The sequence below is a fragment of the Lepidochelys kempii genome, chromosome 3, assembly GCF_965140265.1.
Source record: "Lepidochelys kempii isolate rLepKem1 chromosome 3, rLepKem1.hap2, whole genome shotgun sequence".
NCBI classification, from domain to species: Eukaryota; Metazoa; Chordata; order Testudines; family Cheloniidae; genus Lepidochelys; species Lepidochelys kempii.
This window is the reverse complement of record NC_133258.1, coordinates 47863069-47885515: the sequence shown is the minus strand read 5'-3', so window position 1 is coordinate 47885515 and position 22447 is coordinate 47863069. Positions and strand designations below refer to the sequence as shown.

General features: G+C 40.1%; 1 protein-coding gene across 11 annotated transcripts in view; it reads right to left on the bottom strand.

Moving 5' to 3' along the window:
* Positions 1–22447, bottom strand: part of BEND6 (BEN domain containing 6) — a 115674-nt gene that overhangs the window by 9865 nt on the left and 83362 nt on the right. For 3 of the 11 annotated variants that reach the window (XM_073336307.1, XM_073336304.1, XM_073336305.1), the window contains exons 2-9: positions 18711–18771; positions 14896–15123; positions 14642–14787; positions 14007–14105; positions 13462–13639; positions 11393–11610; positions 5464–5656; positions 1662–1800 (exon numbers count right to left, since the gene is read on the bottom strand). In XM_073336307.1, the coding sequence (XP_073192408.1) occupies positions 1662–1800; positions 5464–5656; positions 11393–11610; positions 13462–13639; positions 14007–14105; positions 14642–14787; positions 14896–15091 (1169 nt within the window). In that variant the 5' untranslated portion in view covers positions 15092–15123; positions 18711–18771. Of the gene's footprint in view, positions 1–250; positions 471–1661; positions 1801–5463; positions 5657–11392; positions 11611–13461; positions 13640–14006; positions 14106–14641; positions 14788–14895; positions 15124–18710; positions 18908–22447 lie in introns of those variants that run through there. The other 8 variants (XM_073336312.1, XM_073336311.1, XM_073336313.1 and 5 more) reach the window with 4 other exon arrangements.

Genomic DNA, 22447 nt, shown 5'->3' with positions numbered 1-22447 from the left:
TTGGAGTGTGGTGATGCCCTGGTGAGCAGCTGTCCTCCCAGCCCTCTCCCTGGCTCCCTAGTCATGGTTCCAGTTCCTCATGGAGCTCTCACAAGAAGAGCTTCCATGAGGCTGGAGGAGAATGCTGAGGAGCCAGTTTCCCATGCCTGTGGAAAATGAGAGGAGAATTTTGACCTACAGATTTTATTATTCGGGTACTTTGTGGCAATCCTACTCTATCACTTTTAACCCAACTGTAACAAGGACAGTTACAGCGCTAAAACAAAAATCCTTATACCACAATGCATCACAGTTAAAAATAAAATATTCCAGCATTAGTAACATATTTTTTTTAATTGAATGCAAAATGCCATGCAAATAAACATGGCCACTCAGTTTATGATAGTGCTTTGAAGACTGCTTGAGGCATCAAGAAGGCCTAGTGGCTTGAAACACTGGGGTGTGAATCTTTGATACAATTCATCTTGTCGCTGCAATAACAAGATCTTTGGCACAATATAACAGCTCTGATAATGCCTAATCAATATTTCACATAAATTTAAAAGGTGGTGTGAGTCACAGGTATGTAGTATTGATGCCGAAAAACAACACAGATGTGTCTGTTCCATTGGGCCTTTATGTGAATTGACTTTTTAGTGGTTGACAGTGATGTAGGAGAATGTGGACCTTTGGGAGGATATTTCTTTCCAAAAGTCCTAACGTAAGGTCAATAGTTTTGTCCCTCATTAAAGAGATTTTCTCCAAAAATCTCTACTCTTATTGACTTACATAGTGTCATATAGGTCTCACTTTCTATTAAACTCTATTTGTTTTGAATGACACCTGAAAACATTGTAATAGAAATTGGTGACTTCATTAAAAACAGGGACAGGTTTAGTATTTTTAGACCATACCTATATATATATTAACTGAGAATAATGCTAATCATTATTAATAGCGCCTATATGGCATTTTTATCAGTAGATCTCAAATTGCTTTATGAAAGAAGTCTGTGGAGTGGGCTAAGAGCAGGAGAAACTACACCTGGAAGGATGGTGTTTCTCGATGACATAATCCCCTCCTCAAAAACACGGGTCTTTAACACGTAAATTAATGCAAATCCTGTCAGTATTATCTTATCCAAGTAGCAGGGGTTTCCCTATCATAGCACTAGAAAATCTTGTTGAAGCACAGAACTTCTGACCCTGTGTCTTTTGGATGTCCTGAGATCTGTGCAGAACTTGAGATCCACTGATGTTGGGGGCTGAACCCTGTGGAAGTTCAAGTCTTATGCTTTTAATTCATATGAAGGGGACAAAATGGCTTTGTAATAGGAAGACTAAATAATGTAGACTCTATAATAGACATATTCATCAAATTAGTCTGTTACTGATTTTGAGGATGTTAAATCTTCTCTCTTTTCTTCCCTTAACTTACTTGCCCTGTGTGGTCTGACTAGAATGAGAAGTCTGGTTGTGCTGCTATGTAAATAAAGAGTACTTTTGTATTTTGTAAAATTTATACAAGGATATGAAAGGATCTCCATATTGGGCAACTGTATCAATATGAACATATATATGAAAGATAATTTTGAGATGACTTTAGTTTCTGTTACTGCAATGACAGAGACACATATTGAAATACATTTGGGAGGCAGGCTTGATTTTTTTTTAAAGACTTACCAAAAGCTATGCTTCTGAAAAACAACTGAATTAAGATCTTTGCTTAAAATTGGCTTCTTGGTGCAATTGTTTAGCTTTTGCCCCATCATTCTCCTAATTAAAGCATCATCTGTATTTGGAAATAACTGTTTTGTGATTCCTGCAAAATAAAGAGATGACATTTATGGGATCTTCAGATCAGGGCCAAATCAGGGAAAATATTAAGTGTATGATCCAAGTTACATTATTTGGGCTTATGAAATTTAAACATCCAAAAGAGACTTATTCTACTCTTTTCTGTATTTGGCCTCTTTGCTCCCCTTGCCTGGTTTACCAATTTCCGGTCTGGTTTTCTCCTTCCATATTGCCAGTCCTGCTCTAACTTTGTTGGGTAACTCAGAAGGAAGTCCCATGACCTTGATGACTTCCTGTACTATATACTTCCTATATATACTCTGCCTTTCTTCCTTTATCTCTGTTCTCTTCCTGGCCAATTAATCCTAATCCTACCCTCTTATCCACTCTCATGACAGCTCTTCACCACCTTGGTCTCTACTTACTTCTTCCTCTTCCATTTCTGTTCCTCCTGCTCTGTGTGCTCAGGAGCTGACTGACTTCTCTGAATGCAGCACTCACATGACCCAGCAGGAGCTCTCTACTTCCTGCTCCCCTGACTACCTCATCATCCTCATGTCCGCCTTTGATTTTATCTTCTTTTAACCATGTGTCCCACTATGAAATCTTCTAGCTTCTATTTTCCTGAAAACTCTTTGATTGGCCAGCTTGTTCCTATCACCTCACACATCCTAAAACATCTGACTTGCTCCTCGTTCCTTCTCTGTCTCTTATCAGTTGCTCTCGCTATTTTGACTCCTTCCCATCTGCATTCAGTCATATTGTTTCCCCTCACCTAACGAAATCCTCCTTTGACTCCCGGTCTCTTTCTATAGTCTCGCCTTTATTTTTGAGCTGCTTGTCATCATCTTTCTTGCCACTTCCCTATTTGGGGTCAGTGACTTTATAATCTTCTTCCAAAGTTCATGATTTTATGCCAGGCTGTCAGGCAGATTGATCTCTCTGAGGTACATTGATATTCAGTCCACATACTGAGTCTTTGTTCTCCCCCTTGGTCACCTTCCAGCCACAATTATTTCAGGAGCCATCCTACTGATATAACTCTTCGGGTTCTGCTGGATATGCCCATACTAAAATAGCCTAGTCTCCCTCAACTTGTCTTCAACTGGAGCAACTCACATTAAGCCCCTTCTAAGCTCATTTTGTTTCCTATCACAGTGTTCAACCATTTGACCATCTCAACGTCTTCGTTTCCGTGGTGGGGAGCATGCTAATTTCCTTTTCTGTGGCTGTCCAAGTCTCTGTTCTGTACATTAAGGTGGGTTGAATTACATTTTATACACTCTACCTTTTAGATAAGAACAGCCATACTGGGTCAGACCAAAGGTCCATCTAGCCCAGTATCTTGTCTTTCGACAGTGGCCAATGCCAGGTGCCCCAGTGGGAATGAATAGAACAAGTGACCCATCCCATCGCCCATTCCCAGCTTCTGGCAAATAGAGGCTAGGGACACCATCCCTGCTCATCCAGGCTAATAGCCATTGATGGACCTATCCTCCATGAATTTATCTAGTTCTTTTTCGAACCCTGTTATAGTCTTGGCCTTCACAACAACCTTTGGCAAAGAATTCCTTTTAACTTTATTGGCATCTTTTTGTCATAGAGAACTGGGGTCAGTGCCTGCCATTTGCAACATGCAGCTTTAGTACAATGCCTAGCATCTTTCAGGAAAGAACCAGAGTCAGCCATTGATCCTAGGAATTTAAATTTTTTCACCCTTCTAAGCTCTCTGCCTGTGATATCCTTTAAGGTGGGTCCTCCCTCCTCAGGCATTCTCTACTGTAGCTCTATTTAGCTTTGACTCTGGAACTGATTCCATCATACGTATCCTGGATAAGATGGACATATCCTTCTGGCACACTTCTCCATGATTGTACACTTTTTCTAGGTTCACAAAGACCTTACCCAGTGACCATCTCTTTTCTCTGAACTTCTCCATGAGGATTCATAGTGCAAATATAACATCAATTGTGCTCTTTCCCAGCATGTATCCATGCTGACTCATCCAAACCATTCCACATATCTTCAAGCTGCTTGTATAGCTGTCTATTCCCAGTGCCTTCATTCCCTCTCCTCCACCCCCTTTTACAATTCCCTCCTGTTTGACTTCTGCCCACTCCATTCCACTGAACCTGCCCTCACAACAGTCACTAATAATCTTTCCCATTCCAAGTCCAAGGTCTGTTCTCCAAACTCACTCTGCTCAAACTTTGCTGCTTTTAACATAATCAAATACCCACCTTTTCGTAACACACTCTCTTCCTTGGGCATGCTTAGCTGTCATTTTCTTCTTATCTGTTTGACTGCTCCTTCGGTGTTGCATTTGGTAGGTCCCCCATCTCCTCTCCCCAATATGCTGGTGATTCTTAGGGGTCTATCCTTTGTCCTCTCCCCTCCTGGCCCTCTCCCCCCACCCACTGGCACTTGGAAAATGGATGAGGTCACCAAGACCTCTCCTCTTACCTCTGTTGATGGCTCCTCAATCTACCCACCCTATCTGTCCAGGCTTGCATCTCTTCCTAGCTCTCTGATACTTCAAGAATGGCCTCATGTTTTTTAAAAACAAAACATGGAAAAGACCTTCTAAATCTTTCCTCCTACAAACACACTTTCTCTATCACTTTTGACAGCTCCAACTTCCCTGTCACCGAGTGCTAAAATCAAATAAACAAACAAACTTTGGAGTTATCTTTAGCTGCTCTTTTCTTCTTCTCAACTAAAACTAGGCAATTCCCTTATCTTGTCATTCCTCCCTCTATAACACTTCTAAAATTTACCCTTTCCTCTCCACATGTGCTGCCAAAATGCTCATTCATGCCATGTCTCTATCTCATCTGCGCTACTATAACCTCTTTCTCTCTTCCCAGATTGCTTCTCCCTACTTCAGTCTAGCCACCACTTGACAGCTAAAATAACCTTCCTCTCCTGCTATTAGAACCAGGTCACTCCCTCAAGTCTCTTCACTACCTCCCTCTCTCTTTTGGCATACATTTCAAACTCCTTGTCCTCCCTTTTTAAAATGACAACCAGCTCTGCCCTGCCTACATCTCACTGCCTGTTGCTAACCATCTTTCCATCCTACACTTAAAAGAAACAAGGTAGGACAAATAGTTAATCTCCTGCTCCCTCTCACACATTTGGGTCTTTTTTTTCCACATTACTCCTTAAACCTGAAATGAACCACCCTTTCATGGGCACCAACCATCTTCTGTCTTTAAACCCTTCTATTAAGCCCTACTTTGTTTGTCTTGCTTTCCATTCCTGTGCCTCACCCAATCTTAACCTCTTTCAAAATATCAGAACTTATCACGTTCACTCACTAAAGAATATAGCTGGCATTATTTATATTTATATACACTCTTGTCTTCTCTTTGCCTACCCTTTCCTTTGTCCATTATCTTCAGTCTATGTTTGACTACTTTAGGTGGTATTTTTAGTTTCTGTAGAACACCATGCAATATTACAGTGCTATATAAATGTTTAATAATAAATATTAATAATCCAAAATCCACATAATAGGAACAGAAGATATTTTGCTTTTTACTGATTCTTCATTTTTAACAGTAATGAGATAAATGTGAAAAGACCAAAACAAATAAAAATGAATTAGTAACATGAATGTGGCAGTTCAAAGTGTGATGAAAAATGAGACACAGTGCCATATCAAGTAATATAAACTAGTCATCACCTATGATTTCCTGAACTTCATTCTGATTCATTGCTGGTTTTGCTGCTTTATCCTTCGAAGAGGAGGATTTTGCACCTGTCAGACTATGCGTGGCCATGTATTCGTGTGTATAAAGGGCTTGCATCAAATCATTTATAAACTTTTGAGGCTTGCTCTTGTTACAAAGGGCAATCTGCCATTTTTCAATCTTGAACTGAAAAATACAATAGTCATAGACATGACTGTTCTAATCCTCACAAAATACAACCAAATATAATCATACTTTTCTTAAATTTTTTCCCCAACATTTTAACATTTTCAAAAGCAGCATCTACACCAGTGTACTCAAAACTGGGTGCCCAGTTGTGTGCACATCTAATTTTGGAACTGCACATATAAAATACATTTTGCAGATACAAGGGAGGGGCCAGATTGTGGCGCCTTACTCATGCTGGTGAACGTTTTCTCAAGCAGGCTCATTGGTTTCAATGGAACTACTTGCCTCCGTAAATGCTCACCAATGTTAGCAAGAGCTCCAAAATCTGGACCTAGGCTATTAGCTATCTAATGCACCTACTGTTTACATGTAGAAATCAGAGTACCCTGAGCATGTGGGCAAGATTCACCAGCCAGATACCCAGGAAAGAATTCTCTGTAGTAACTCAGATCCCACCCCATTTAACATCCCATCACAGGCCATTGGGCCTATTTACCATGAATAGTTAAAGATCAATTAATTGCCAAAATCATGTTATCCCATCATACCATCTCTTCTATAAATTTATAGAATTTAATCTTGAAGCCAGATAGGTCTTTTGCCCTCACTGCTTCCCTTGGAAGGCTGTTCCAGAACTTACCTCCTCTGATGCTTAGAAACCTTTGTCTCATTTCAAGTCTAAACTTCCCGATGGCCAGTTTATATCCATTTGTTCTTGTGTCCACATTGGTACTGAGCTTAAATACCTCCCTGGTATTTATCCCTCTGATATATTTATAGAGAGCAATCATATCTCCCCTCAGCCTTCTTTTGGTTAGGCTAAACAAGCCAAGCTCCTTGAGTCTCCTTTCATAAGGCAGGTTTTCCATTCCTCGGATCATCCTAGTAGCCCTTCTCTGTACCTGTTCCAGTTTGAATTCATCCTTCTTAAACATGGGAGACCAGAACTGCACACAGTATTCCAGGTGAGGTCTCACCAGTGCCTTGTATAACGGTACTAACACCTCCTTATCTCTACTGGAAATACCTCGCCTGATGCATCCCAAGACCGCATTAGCTTTTTTCACGGCCATATCACATTGGCGGCTCATAGTCATCCTGTGGTCAACCAATACTCCAAGGTCCTTCTCATCCTCTGTTACTTCTAATTGATGCGTCCCCAGCTATAACTAAAATTCTTTTTATTAATCCCTAAATGCATGACCTTACACTTCTCACTATTAAATTTCATCCTATTACTATTACTCCAGTTTACAAGGTCATCCAGATCCTCCTGTACGATATCCCGGTCCTTTTCTAAATTGGCAATACTTCCCAGCTTTATATCATCTGCAAATTTTATTAGCACACTCCCACTTTTTGTGCCGAGGTCAGTAATAAAACGATTAAATAAGATTGGTCTCAAAACTGATCCCCGAGGAACTCCATTGGTAACCTCCCTCCAGCCTGACGGTTCACCTTTCAGTATGACCCGCTGTAGTCTCCCCTTTAACCAATTCCTTATCCACCTTTCAATTTTCATATTGATCCCCATCTTTTCCAATTTAACTAATAATTCCCCATGTGGCACCATATCAAACACATTACTGAAATCTAGGTAAATTAGATCCACTGCATTTCCTTTGTCTAAAAAAATCTGTTACTTTCTCAAAGAAGGAGATCAGGTTGGTTTGGCACGATCTACTTTTTGTAAAACCATGTAGTATTTTGTCCCATTTACTATTGACCTCAATGTCCTTAACTACTTTCTCCTTCAAATTTTTTTCCAAGACCTTGCATACTACAGATGTCAAACTAACAGGCCTGTAGTTACCCGGATCACTTTTTTTTCCTTTCTTAAAAATAGGAACTATGTTAGCAATTCTCCAGTCATACGGTACAACCCCTGAGTTTACAGACTCATTAAAAATTCTTGCTAATGGGCTTGCAATTTCATGTGCCAATTCCTTTAATATTCTTGGATGAAGATTATCTGGGCCCCCTGATTTAGTCCCATTAAGCTGTTCGGGAGTTTTGCTTCTACCTCAGATATGGTAATATCTACCTCCATATCCTCATTCCCATTTGTCATGCTACCATTATCCCTAAGATCCTCATTAGCCTCATTAAAGACTGAGGCAAAGTATTTATTCAGATATTGGGCCATGCCTAGATTATCCTTAACCGCCATTCCATCCTCAGTGTTTAGCAGTCCCACTTTTTCTTTCTTTGTTTTCTTCTTATTTATATGGCTATAGAACCTTTTACTATTGGTTTTAATTCCCTTTGCAAGGTCCAACTCTACTTGACTTTTAGCCTTTCTCACTTTATCCCTACATGTTCTGACCTCAATAAGGTAGCTTTCTTTGCTGATTTCTCCCATCTTCCACTCCCTGTATACTTTCTTCTTTTTCTTAATCACCTCTCTGAGATGCTTGCTCATCCAGCTTGGTCTACAACTCCTGCCTATGAATTTTTTCCCCTTTCTTGGGATATAGGCCTCTGATAGCTTCTGCAGTTTTGACTTGAAGTAATTCCAGGCCTCCTCTGCCTTTAGATCCATAAATTCTTCAGTCCAATCCACTTCCCTAACTAATTTCCTTAATTTTTGAAAATCAGCCCTTTTGAAATAAAAAACCCTAGTCGCAGATTTTTTTTTGTTTATCCTTCCATTCAGTTTGAACTGAATTAGCTCATGATCACTTGAACCAAGGTTGTCCCCTACAACCATTTATTCTATGAGGTCCTCACTACTCACCAAATCAAATCTAAAATGGCATCCCCTCTAGTCGGTTCAGCAACTACTTGATGAAGGAATCATCAGCTATCGCATCTAGGAAAATCTGAGCCCTATTATTATTATTAGCACTTGTCCTCCAGTCTATATCTGGGAAGTTAAAGTCTCCCATGATCATACAGTTTCCATTTGTATTTACTTCATTAAAAACATTAAAGAGGGCTCTTTCCATATCCAAATTAGATCCCGGCGGTCTATAGCACACCCCAGGCACTATCACAGGGGAGGCTCTTATAGTTTTCTTCCCCAATGTGATTTTTGCCCAGACGGACTTGGTCTTATCCATTCCATTGCTTCTTATTTCTTTACATTCTACCTCATCATTGATATATAACGTTACTCCACCACCTTTACCTTTATTTCTGTCTTTCCTAAACAGCACATACCCCTCAATACCTGTAGTCCAGTCGTGACGACTATTCCACCATGGTTCTGTTCTCCCTAGAATATCTGGTTTCACTTCCTGCACCAGTAGCTCTAGTTCCTCCGGTTTGTTACCGAGGCTCCTCGCATTGGTGTAAAAACATCTTCATTTTTGCTGTTTGGCCCCACTCACATTCTTTACACAATTAGGCACAGACATTCTACAGCCAGTATGACCTATTAGACTGGTATCCACCCTGCCCTTTCTCCTTATGTCCATTCTCCTACCCAGGGCTGTGTCCTTTCTTACTTTGTTTTCTTCCCTCTCCATACTAAAATCCGATGTGGAGATCACCTGGACATCTCCCAACCATCTCTTCTAAATTCCTAGTTTAAAGCTCTCTTAATCAGTTGTGCCAGCCTCCATCCTTGAAGTCTATTTCCTTCCCTACTCAGATGAAGTCCATCCCGAGAGAACTGTCCTCTGTCCATGAATGCCTCCCAGTGGCCATACTTCCCAAAGCCCTTCTTATAGCACCACTACCTGAGCCATCCGTTGATAGTCATAATCTTGTCACACCTTTGTTGCCCTTCTCTAGGAACAGGCAGAATCCCCTGAAGATCACCTGAGCCTTGATTTCCTTAAGCGTCTTCCCCAACCTGGCATAGTCTCCCTTGATACGTTCTAGCGAGAATCTACCGGTATAATTTGTTCCCACATGAAGGACGATCAGTGGATTCTTTTGCACTTTCTTTAGGATCCTCTTCAACCTCAGGTCCACATCCCGTATCTTAGCACCTGGAAGACAGCATACCCTTCTATTCTCTGGATCAGCTCTGGTTACAGGACTGTCCATTTTTCTCAGTAAGGAGTCCCCGATCACGTAGACCTGCCTTTTCCTGGTGACGGTGCAATTCTCTGGTCTATCCCCTGTTCCCTCTGGCTGCAAGTTTTTTCCATTTCTATTCTCCCTTGTAATCCTCTTCAACACATCCTGTATCTTCCAGGGGCTCATATTTGGCATAGTCTCCATTGACTCTTCCCCTTTTCCTGTAGGACTAGCTGCTCTTCTCTTCTTCCTTGCCCTTCCACCTTCAGTGACCACCTGCTGAGCCCCTTCTTCATTTTCCAACTTTGCAAACCTGTTCTTGAGCTCTATTTCTCCTTCACTAGCCTGTCTTTTCCTCTGCCTGGTTCTCTTAGTCACATGCTTCCACTGTCCATTTTCTTCACCCAGCAGTATTCCCTCAGAGTTCTTCAGTCCTGCTTCCATCTGCAAGTCTGAGCTTTTCCCTTCAGCCTCCTCATGTCTTTGCTCCATAATCTGCTCGGACCCCCTTCTAAACTCAACCAGACTTTCCACCTGCATCTCCAATCCTCTGATCTTTTCTTCCATCAGCTCTATCAGGCGGCACTATGCAGATGAAACTCTTTCCAGGTACCCCCTCCAGGATCATGTACATACCGCAGCTTCCACATCCAGTCATCTTCATTGTGTCTTCCACTACATGGGTCACCCCCACTGCTGCCTCTGTATCTGTCATAGCCTTCTCACCTAATCCTGTTAATCTGGGAAACACAAACCACACCAAAATACCAGCACCAACAGCAAAAACAAACCCCAAACAAGCACCGCAATGCAAACTCCCCTTTCAACCGCTCTGTTTGCTGGCTCTCGTGCCGCTGCAGCTGTTTATGCCACTGCCTGACTGGCTGGCTACCTTTATAGGACCCCTAGTCAGAGAAGCCCCACTCCCTAATCAGGGCTCAGCTTCTCTCCCAGCACATTTTGTACATAACAGTTGTCATATTTAATAAAATTGTCATCTCTTAATAGTTTTGAATGGATTTTTCCTGATTTAGGGACATGTGAAATACAATCCATACAACTGATCTGTATGGATTGGCATGACTCAGTACATAGAAACGTTTATGTAAATTATGAATGCAGAAACTAATGGAGTTATTCTTTAATTAAATCTTTAAATTGATATTTTTCCTGTATAGATTCTGTGCCTGTGATCTCTTGATAATGCTCTATTACTATAATGGAACATCTGGGACCCAGGTCGCTCCATCCAAAATCAGAGTAACTCCAATTAACTTCTGGCCAATCTCTTTAACATGGACAGAAAGACACCCTTTCCCCCTCATTTATTTATTTATTTATTATTTTAAAAAGAAAGATTTAGACCTTCTTTCATAACTTTAAGGTCATATTTTCCCCTCAGCTGTTTGAAGTCAATCAAAGTCCCCCATGCACAGCCAAGCATAGGATTTATTGAAATTGAATTGAAAAGCATTTCATACTGATCCATGCTCTCCTCACCCAAAGACATGAAAATCTAATGAAGTCAAGGGAGTTGCAAAATTGCACCTGAGGGCTCACTGTGATTCACTATGTCTAATGGGAAACCTCTCACACACAAAAGGATAATGATTATTTATTAATAAATTTCTCAACTTTCCTAATTACTGTCTGATAATAAAATTATCATTACTGAGGTTTACTTTTCTTTACATAGTCTCAATAAATGTTGCAATATATCAACTTTTATTTCACTCTTATTGCTGAAATAAGCTTTCAGCTAACCTGTTTCTCAGGCTGTTGCTCCTCTTCTTCCATGTTCAATGCTATCGGTGAATTGGAGTTACTGTGGATAGTTGCATATGAATCTGATAAAGAACTGTTTGATGCTTTCCAGACAGTGTGTGAATGAATACTGGAGGCAGATGTGGTCACTCCCCCTTTGAGCAGGGCCTCAGCCATACCTACCAGTTCCTCAAAATGTGTGACTGCCTGTGGCAACACTGAAATTAGAAAGAGTAATCACTAAGAATAGCCACTGATGCTACTAAACTTTGGTTTAGTTTCATGTATACAGGTATTTTTGTAACCAAACTCTTGTCACAGTAGTCAAAAGAACAGGACTTGCAGTCTCCTTCTAGACCAACCCCAGCAATCAGCAGAGATATCATTAGAATGCTGCTTCCTTTTTTTAAAATTCCTTCCCTGCCCTGTCATCAAATGAACCCCACAATGGAGATCAGGCTTCCAGCATAAGCAACGTGCTAGCTGTCTGTGGATTGATAAAAGGAGCCATTGGTTAACACATGCCCACCGTAATGCTGACCTGGCTGTTTTTCTTACACTGTTTTCTCAAAATATGTACAGCACTACAAGATTGAAGAGTATGGGCGAAATTCACAATAGTTAGAAGCAGGTCCAATTCTATTCACTAGAATGGAGGTATGTCTGGCTGCATTTGACCTTTTATTTCTTGTTATAAGAAATCCGTGAAAATGTCCCCTTATTTGGTCAACATATTATTTACACAGATGAGCTTTTCTGGAGTGAGTCCATTACAGAGATTACATTCAGTGGAGTGGCAAAGCATGATCTAATGAAACACTGTAAGAGATAAAGAGGAAGCAAAAAGCACAGTAATTAAACTAATAGAAATTATACAGCAAAGGGGAAATGTAAGCATTCAAGAGGAAAGTAGAAATTGACCTAGCAATTTAAATGCAATGGACAGATATTAACAGTCTTTTACTGGACCAATTTCTGTTGGAGAGAGAGTAAGCTCTCTCTGGGTAAGCGCAAAACTTGTCTCTCTCACCAACAGAAGCTGGTCCAATAAAAGATATTACCTCACCCACTTTGTCTCTCTACTATCCTGGGACCAATACGGCTACACCACTCTATTAACAATATCCGATTCAACCTAAAATATTAACAATAGCAGATATTAACAATATCAGATTCAACCTGAAAAAATCCTACTGATACATTTAGAGAAAAACAATCCAGAACACAAAGGTCAAATGGGTGAGGGAAGACTGAAACAAAGTAACAATGAGAGAGGACTAGGCAGACAATGAACTGAATTGAATATGTGCTTGCAGCATCATATGGTGACCAAGGGGAAAAAAAAGCAATGTTATACTGGGTTGTACATTCGGTGGCATCATGTTACTGATAAGGCAGGTGACAGACCCTATTTAAGGAACATTTGTTCATTTACATTTTGAGTGCTGCATACAGTTTTGGCTGCCCATATTAAGAAAACAACAATGAATTGAAGAGGGATCTAGAGAAGGCCAACTAAGGTGACTAAAGGCTTGGTTAAAAGAGCTAAATGGATATAAATTGGTTAAAAGATTACAAGGCGTCACTTAGAAATAACTGATGATTTTCAAAAGGAAGAAATTATTTGGTTCAGGGATGAATAATTAGAAGTTAAGGGATAGAACTAAGTAGGGGAAATTTTAGAATATCAATAATTGCCGAACAATAACATCAGTTAGACTTTGGTCAGTGGAGACCCAGTTGCTGGAGTTATTCAAACTTGACCTACACTTACACAAAGCACATGAAAATGTTCTGTGAGGAACAATCCTGCTGATTTAACCAGTTTTTTTTCCATCTTTAAACTCAATGATCTCACAGTCTCTTTTTAAGTTGATTTCATCTATGGGCCAACTGGAATTAAATGCTGTAGTCATACAGAAATGACTTTTTTTTACTAATTTGGGGCTAGATCTTGACAGATGCTTCAGCACTCACAGTTCTCACGTAAGTGTCCTCACAACAATCAGGACTTTATGTGCTTTCAGTTCTCCTCTTCATCAAAAAGTGTCCATTTCCCCACAGTTTACCTTGAAGCATGACCAGTGACTGCCGTAGGCGACAGTTTTCTCTCATGGTGTCTGTCAGTTTCCTTTTCAGACTTTTTATTTTGGCACGTAGTTCCACTTTGGATAACTGAAACAAGGGCTCCTCATCATCACTACTGCTTTCGCTGTACAGAAAAGCATTTCCAGAATACGGTTCTCTCTGAAAAAAATAAATTGGGCTAAAAAGCAACAACAGAAAATAAAAGTATCTACTATTAAACTGTTTGGCTAAAGGAGGATATTCTCTTTACAAAGACACACAAAATATAAATATGAGTTCACCTTAATAATCAACTTAACTAACATTGATACTGTAATTCAACTAACTGGTTGACTACAATATTAACAATACTTAGCTCTAATACACTACTTTATATCTCCCAAGCACTATATGAACATATACAAAGATAGCATCTTTCATCGGCACTAATTCACTTAAAATTTTAAATAAATTAATTTTTTTTAAATGTGAACCTCAGCTTTGTTGTGCTGCACAGCTGCAAATTACTGATGACAAGATGTTTTACCTGTTTGTTAATTAAAGATGTTTCAAGTTGACTCAGGATGTTGGCAGAGGCAGAGGCCTGTAATGATTTCTTTCTTTTTATACTCTTCATCATTTTCCCCTGAAAATAACCACATGATAACACATTTGCACTCACATAGTGTTTTCTATCAGAAGATTTCATTGTACACTACAAACATTTATTCATTTTGGCCTTACTATGTCTTTTGAGTAGAAAAAATATGTCTGTATCTTTTGTCAGTTCTGAGATCCATGGATTCTCCTGAGTAATTTGCAGATCTCACTCCACGGCAGACTTCAGAAGCCATGACCCTTGCCCACTTTATGGTGTTGTCAGAGCCCTTTCTCATTGGGGATGATGCAGTGTAGGTGCACAATATCCAAAGCTGTGAAGATTCTACATACATTTTATCCTTCTGCAACTTCTGATAAGGATGGAGGGAAGATCTGGACCCGTGTTATCAATTACCCCAACATGTCATTGAGCTAAGGCATGATGTGAAGATTGCCTTTGTCTCCACTGCCAACATACACATACTGAAAAGTCACGAGCAATGCACTGGAACATTATATTTATATTAGGGCATAAAAGTAACAGGTTCACACTTGGGAAAACAACAGAGACTGAAAACCCACCTGCCCTTTGTCCAGGTCACTATCTTCACTCTCTGAGAATATCATCTCAATCCTCTTCCTCTTGCCTTTTCCAACAACTTGTATTTTTGTAATTTCATCCGCCTGCAATATCTTCTGCATCATCTCAACTAGCTCTTGAGGGTCATCTGAAGTGGAGAAAAGAGAAGTCCAAGCAGATGATACTATTCTGCTAGTCAGCTAGCGACATCTGAAATTAAATTGTTATAAATGGGCTGCTTTGCAGATGGACTCACCACTCATGTACACTACTTTTACTAAATGTTTCTCTGTCTTCCTTTCTCCCACAGGCCAGTTAACTAGCACCTGCTCATTTGGTTTCAGGAGTCCTTCTAGTTCACTGTCATCATTGGGAAGATCCTGAATCCATGAAGTCTCTCCAATTTGTAGCGAATTATCATTTACAAAATCGAACAGCGTGAACTTTTTCATTTTAAGGGATTTCCTTGTCACACAGCCACAGCCTGAAGAATTTCATAGGAAAAATAACTGTTATTTCATCATGTCACTGGTGTACATGAAGTTTTATAAACAGATTTTTTTTAAAAATCCAGCCCTCTCCTCCTAGAATCTTACAATCTGAGGGCCTCTCTGTGTGAAAATAACCTGTATAGGGGAAGAGAAAACTAGCCCAGTCTCCTGTGAACTCTTCCTTCAAAAGGGGAGAGGGGAAGAGTTTGCCCAGCATACATACAGCCACAGAAGTGGAAAGAGATTTGGTCTCAATGTGCAGCAGCAATCAAAAAAGCAAACAGAATGTTAGGAACCATAAGGAAAGGGATAGATAATGAGAGATAAAATATCATATTGTCTCCATATAAATCCATGGTACACCCACACCTTGAATTCTGCATGCAGATGTGGTCGCCCCATCTCAAAAAGATATATTAGAATTGGAAAAGGTTCAGTAAAGGGCAACAAAAATTATTAGGGGTATGGAACAGCTTCCACAAGAAGAGAGATTAATAAGACTGGGACTTTTCAGCTTAGAAAAGAGACGACTAAGAGGGGAAATGATAGAGGTCTATAAAATCATGACTGTGTGGAGAAAGTAAATAAGGAAGTGTTATTTACCCCTTCTCATAACACAAGAACATGGGGTCACGAAATGAAATTAATAGGCAGTAGGTTTAAAACAAACAAAAGGAAATATTTCTTCACACCATGCACAGTCAACTTGTGGAACTCTTTGCCAGAGGATGTTTTGAAGGCCAAGACTATAACAGGGTTCAAAAAAGAACAAGGTAAGTTCATGGAGGATAGGTCCATCAGTGGCTATTAGCCAGGATGGGCAGGGATGGTGTCCCTAGCCTCTGTTTGCCAGAAGCTGGGAATGAGTGACAGGGAATGGATCACTTGATGATTACCTGTTCATTGCCTCTGGGGTACCTGGCATTAGCCGCTGTCGGAAGACAGGATACTGGGCTAGATGGACCTTTGGTCTGACACAGTATGGCTGTTCTTATGTTCTCCAAACCTATACACTACAGAGGATCCACTGAAGAAAAGGGGCATTCACACAGAGGATCTCTGCCTCCCCACTACTACCTGGTCTCCTTATCTGTCTGCCACAGACTGACTATTATGCCTGGAGTTTGCCTCACCTTATAGTGTCCTGAATGCAGAGGTAAAACCTCTGTGAGATAATACAGACTCAGAAGGCTTAAAGGTACAAAGATGATAAAAACTTCAGACAGTAGTTTACCCTTGCAACTTGAGGTGTATGTATTGTGTATGCTATTTAAAGGGATGTATGACTAAATGACTATTAATCATCCTTTGGGCAACAAGATGTACAGTACAATTACAGTCATATAGGAGCAACCCAGAACACCAAGGATAAGTGAGTGGATGAAGTCTGACACATCCTGGCAATGGAAAAGTTGACATATATAAGAATTGACAGTCTCAGGACTATTAGACAGTTGGGCTGCCTTTTATGAACTACAGAATAAAAGCTATAAGGAGAACACAGAACCAACATTTGCATTCCCCCCCCCCTTTTTTTTTTTACACTAGACTCTTAAAACAAAGGAAGGAAAGGACTATTTTAATCCTCTTGGCTGTACTGAAAATTCATGGGCGGGGGAAGGGAAGGAACAAAATGCAAACTGAAGTAGTTTGTATTTTAGTTTGTTCTGTTAAAAACAATGTGACATCTAGGCTGAGAAATGGAATAAGAATTAACATCAGTACTCTGTGAAGAGTTTATCAGTAGTACTGTATAGGACTGGGTTGTACTTCTATTTTACATTTTTTCAAGGAAGTGCAATTTCATGAGATTATATTTTCTTTAATATGAATGCAAAGTACTCCACTTAGGAAGGAACAATCAATTGCACACACACAAAATGGGAAATGATTGCCTAGGAGGGAGTACTGCAGAAAGGGATCTGGGAGTCATAGTGGATCACAAGCTATATATGTGTAACAGTGTAACACTGTTGCCAAAAAAAAAAAAAAAAGCAAACATCATTCTGGGATGTATCAGCAAAAATATTGTAAGCAGGACACGAGAAGTAATTCTTCCACTCTACTCTGCATGATAAGGCCTCAGCTGGAGCATTGTGTCCAGTTCTGGGTGCAACATTTCAGGAAAGATTTGGACCAATTGGAGAAAGTCAAGAGGAGAGCAACAAAAATGATTAAAGGTCTAGAAAACATGACCTATGAGGGAAGATTGAAAAAATTGAGCTTGTTTAGTCTGGAGAAGAGGAGACAGACAGTTTTCAAGTACATAAAAGGTTGTTATAAGGAGGAGGGTGAAAAATTATTCTCCTTAACCTCTGAGAATAGGACAAGAAGCAGTGGGGTTAAATTGCACCAAGGGAGGTTTAGGTTGGACATTAGGAAAAACTTCCCCATTGTCAGGATTTGTTAAGCACTGGAACAAATTGCCTAGGGAGTTTATGGAATCTTCGTCATTGGAGGATTTTAAGAACAAGTTAAACACTCCTCAGGAATGGTCTAATTATCAGGTAGTCCTGCCTTGAGAGAAGGGCCTGGACTAGATGACCTATTGAGGTCCCTTCCAGTCCTATACTTCTATGATTCTCAGAGCAACTAGAAAGCCCCAGATTATCTGAAAACACCCAAAACTTTACACGTAAAGTCTGGGGAAAAGGAATCCCCAAGTCATGAATCACTAGGATCCTGATTCTGCCTCCCTTACACACGCTGAGTAGTTCTTTAGTCCACAAGAAGGAATCACTCAACATTGGTGTAGGTGGCAGAATTGAGTGCTCAGGTTGTGCTCCTGCTCCCAGTGAAGTTTTGCCATTGACTTCAATAGGAACAGATGAAGTCCAAAATTCACACTAAAATCAGGCCAATGGAATAGAATCATAGAATCATAGAAGGTTAGGGTTGGAAGGGGTAGAAATTTGGTCAAAGTGAGATATACGAAGTGCAAGGTTTAAAAGAGGTCTGAGTACATGTGCATGCTCTGACAAACCCACCCTGCCCGACAGGGATAATTAGAGCTTTATCACAGCCGTCATGGACTCTGTCGTTTATCATTATTTTAAAAAAATCTGTGACTTCTGAGGATTTTTGCAAGTGGTGGGTGGATATGAGAGTAAACAACTGAACCTATTTCACTGAGAGCCTGCCAACTTAAAAACATGGGACTCTGATAGAAATTAGAAAATAATATTCAGGGCTAGAGATTTGGCACACAGTCATGGATTGCATGACTCCTCTGGTTTTGGGGGGAGAAGTCACAAAGCTTTCACGGCTGCTTTAAAAGGCATCTGTGCTGTGCTGCTGCTTCTGCTGCTTTTGCAGAGGCTGAGGCAAGAAAGCAGTGCTGAAGAGGTGGCAGAGGCTCTCTAGCATCCCTCTGCTGCTACTGCAGCACTGAATCAGCATGCAGTCCAGCTGTTTTAAATATATTAGACATGAAATGGTTTAAATCAGTCTTATTGCAACATAAAGGACACGGAGTAAAATAACACAACCTTGGATTTCTTTGGTATTTTTCTTTCCACCCACTCATCTCTTCACACAATTTACTGTGACAAGCTAGAGACCCTCAGGGATAAATACCTACCTGTCTGTTGGCATCTTCTTGAGAAAGTAATTAAAGTGGTTGGAAAGGTAGAACGAAATGTCTGTAATGAAGAAAAGAAAAAGTCCAAGATCCTCCACTTATAGAAGGAAACATCAGGGCCAGTCTTGCAGTTCTTTCACGTGCAAAACTCTCACTGGGGTCAGTAAAAACAACAAGGAGTCCGGTGGCACCTTAAAGACTAACAGATTTATTTGGGCTTAAGCTTTTGTGGGTAAAAAACCCACTTCTTCAGATGGAGTCAGTGGGTGTCTTGCTTGAGTAAGGACTGGATGATAGGATGCATCATCTCCAGGAGATGTTCTCTGACAAAACAGATCACCACAAATGTAAAACAAATGTGTACACATCCTGATTAGGGCATCTAGTTGCTGCTTGGGCAGAATAAGACAGAATAATAGTAAAAACTGCCAAAATTTTTCATTTTAAAAAAATGCTGAAATGTGACATTTTGACAATTTATAAACTTTTTTTCCCCAAAACTTTTTCTAAATGGGAGATTTGTTGAAATGGATCTTTTCCAGCAAACAGTTTTAGTTTCAATGAATCAGCATTATCCAATGAAAAAATGTTTAGTCAATAAACTCCAACCAGCTCAACTCATAAGCCTGCACTGTAGAAGAGGGCAGCTTTATAATCTGATCCAGCCTTCAGTAGCTCCATTGGTATAGAGCTCCAGAAAGAGGCTATTTATGCATCTCCCAGCTGACTTAGACCTGTGGTTCTCAAACTTTTGTATTGGTGACCCCTTTCACACAGCAAGCCTCTGTGTGCAACCCCCCTTATACATTAAAAACACATTTTTTTTATATTTGACACGACAGGTAGTCCTCGACTTTATGATGTTCGAGTTACGACAAACAGCACTTACGGCGTTTATAAATTGTCATTGTGGTTTGACTTTACAACGTTGGTTTTGACTTTACAATGCTCAATCTGATATTGTTCCTCTGGGAAATGACATTTTCGACTTAAGACGTGATTTTCAGGAACCAATTGTGTCATAAGTCTGAGGACTGCCTGCTGGAGGTGAAGCGGGGTTTGGGAGTGGAGCCTGACAGCTTGCGACCCCCACGTAATAACCTCATGACCCCCTGAGGGGTCACAACTGCCAGTTTTAGAACCCCTGCCTTAGACTGTCCCATCCTGACAGGGTCCTGGCCACTTTTGAGGCTGTACCAGCTAAGTCCAGTGCCACCATTTCTGCTGGACTTTCTGCTTTTGGAGCCTGGCGTTTAGAATTTATCAGTGTAGAATGAATCTGGTCTTGTGTTCTCAATCTTTTTTTTCTCTGCTTTGGGAGGCTTTATGTCAGAGTCCTGACATTGAGAGTTTTGGTGGATTAAATCATTTTAACTGGGAGAGATGTAATTGTTCACTAATATTACAGTGTGGAGTTACTAACTACAGAAGGGGGTTTTGTACCATTTATTAAAATCCACACTTGCAGGCTTTTGTAAGCAAGATACTTTACAACTGCCAGATTCTCCATCTGAAAACACAAGCTACCCATTTCAGATCTATTGTTCCTTACATTTATTGTTTATTTCTCTTGAGAGACCCACATCTATCCCTAGTTTCTCTGAAATCAGATAGCCTGTAGAAGAAGAAAAAAGGTGGAAGCAGCCATTTACATGCTGTGTTGAGGAAACATATATTAATTGGATCCCTAATTTTTGCAGACATGCTCACATCTCACATCCTGAACAGACATTAAATATACAATTTTGCACATAGGATACTGTTACTAAGCAACCAGGAAAGCCAGAATAAGACAAATAAATACAAAAGTCTTTGTAAAGACATCTCCCTCCCTGTGGCTGACACAGTCTGGTCCAGCTCCATTCAGCAGGAGAGCTGGCAGATACCACGATGAGATCACTACTTCTTTTTCCTCTCAGTAAACGTAAAGTATTACAAATTTACAACATGAGATTTTAGCCACTCACTGAATCTGAGTCTGTTCTCCCTGAAGTCAGTGAGAGCTTTGCTATTGATTTCAACAGAAACAAGATCAGGCCCACAATATACAATCCTGTACTGTATACCTGTTTCCTATATTTCCAGGATTAATGCCTAGAAAGAAAAGACTAAAATCATGGTATTGTAGTGAAACGTGATCATTCTGAAATTCATACATACTACAGTTGTTAACATTTTATATTCACTGCCTTCTGGGTCCAGCCTTTACTAATCCCAGTTCTCACTGGAAAGTCCCTCCGCTAACCAGTTATCAGCAGAAAGGGAGGAAGCTGGGTCTGCTGCAGCCAAAACCACTTCACTCCACACTAGGACACTGGTCCTATTTACAGAGTTTGGTTTTCATTGCTTTTTAAACTGAATTTCCCAAGAAAATTAAAGATATGGGTGCAAAATACCTTGGACTAAAATAAAAACTCAAGAGAATTTAAATGGTCTCATAACAAATTTATAATTAAAAATAAGGCCTTATTAACTATTTTATTTTTCCAGTTCTATGGTCTAATTCTGTTCCCACTGAAGTCAGTGTGAGATTTTATCATTGACTTCAGAGGGAGAAGAATTAGGCCTTTCATGAGGAATGCAGAAGTGCAGTTATTGCTCAAGAGCTTATAGAGTGATATCATAGTCATTTTATGGGAAAGAATGACTTATGTAGAAGCAAAATCCACAGCTCTCAGGAAAGGTTTACAGAGCCCAGACTTCCCAGAAAAAACAGAGATATTGTGTTGCATATTTAGCTGTAAAATTAGGGGGAAATCTTTCAGAATATCACTACAGAACTTTAAAGTTTGTGTAGATACATTTAAAATTACCCCATATCCACTATCCCAGGGTTTCTCAAACTGGGGGTCGGAACCCCTCAGGGGGTCGCGAGGGTATTACCTGGGGGGTCACAAGCTGTCAGTCTCCACCCCAAACCCCACTTTGCCTCCAGCATTTATAATGGTATTAAATATATAAAAAAGTGTTTTTAATTTATAAGTGGGGTCGCACTCAGGCTTCCTATGGGAAAGGGGTCACCAGTACAAAAGTTTTAGAACTACCGCACTACCCCATATCCACTTTCTCTACATAAAAGAATAAATCAGACATCAGAAATTGTAACATACAAAAGCCAGTAGGAGAACACTTTAATCTTCCTGGACATTCTATAATAGATTTAAAAGTAGTCATTTTTCAACAAAAAAACTTCAAAAACAGACTTCAAAGAGAAACTGCAGAACTACAATTCATTTGCAAATTTAACATTATAAATTTGGGCTTGAATAGGGACTGGGAGTAGCTGGCTCACTACAAAAGCAATTTTCCCTCTCTTGGTGTTGACACCTCCTCATCAATTATTGGGAGTGGTCCACATCCACCCTGATTGAACTGGCCCTGTCAGCACGGTACCGTACCACTTGTACGGTAACTCCCTTCTCTTCATGTGCCAGTATATTTATGGCTGCATCTGTAATTTTCATTTCATGCATCTGAAGAAGTGGGTTTTTTACCCACAAAAGCTTATGCCCAAATAAATCTGTTAGTCTTTAAGGTGCCACCGGACTCCTCGTTGTTTTTATGGATACAGACTAACACGGCTACCCCTCTGATATTTAGCAGGGGGTATAACAGTGAAGTAAATTTTCAGGGCAATGTGTGAGGGAAAATTCTTACTATCAGTATCTATCAACTGTACTTCTCCATAACTTAATTATAATGGATGGTTAGTCTGGTATAACTGGCTGTGAAAAATT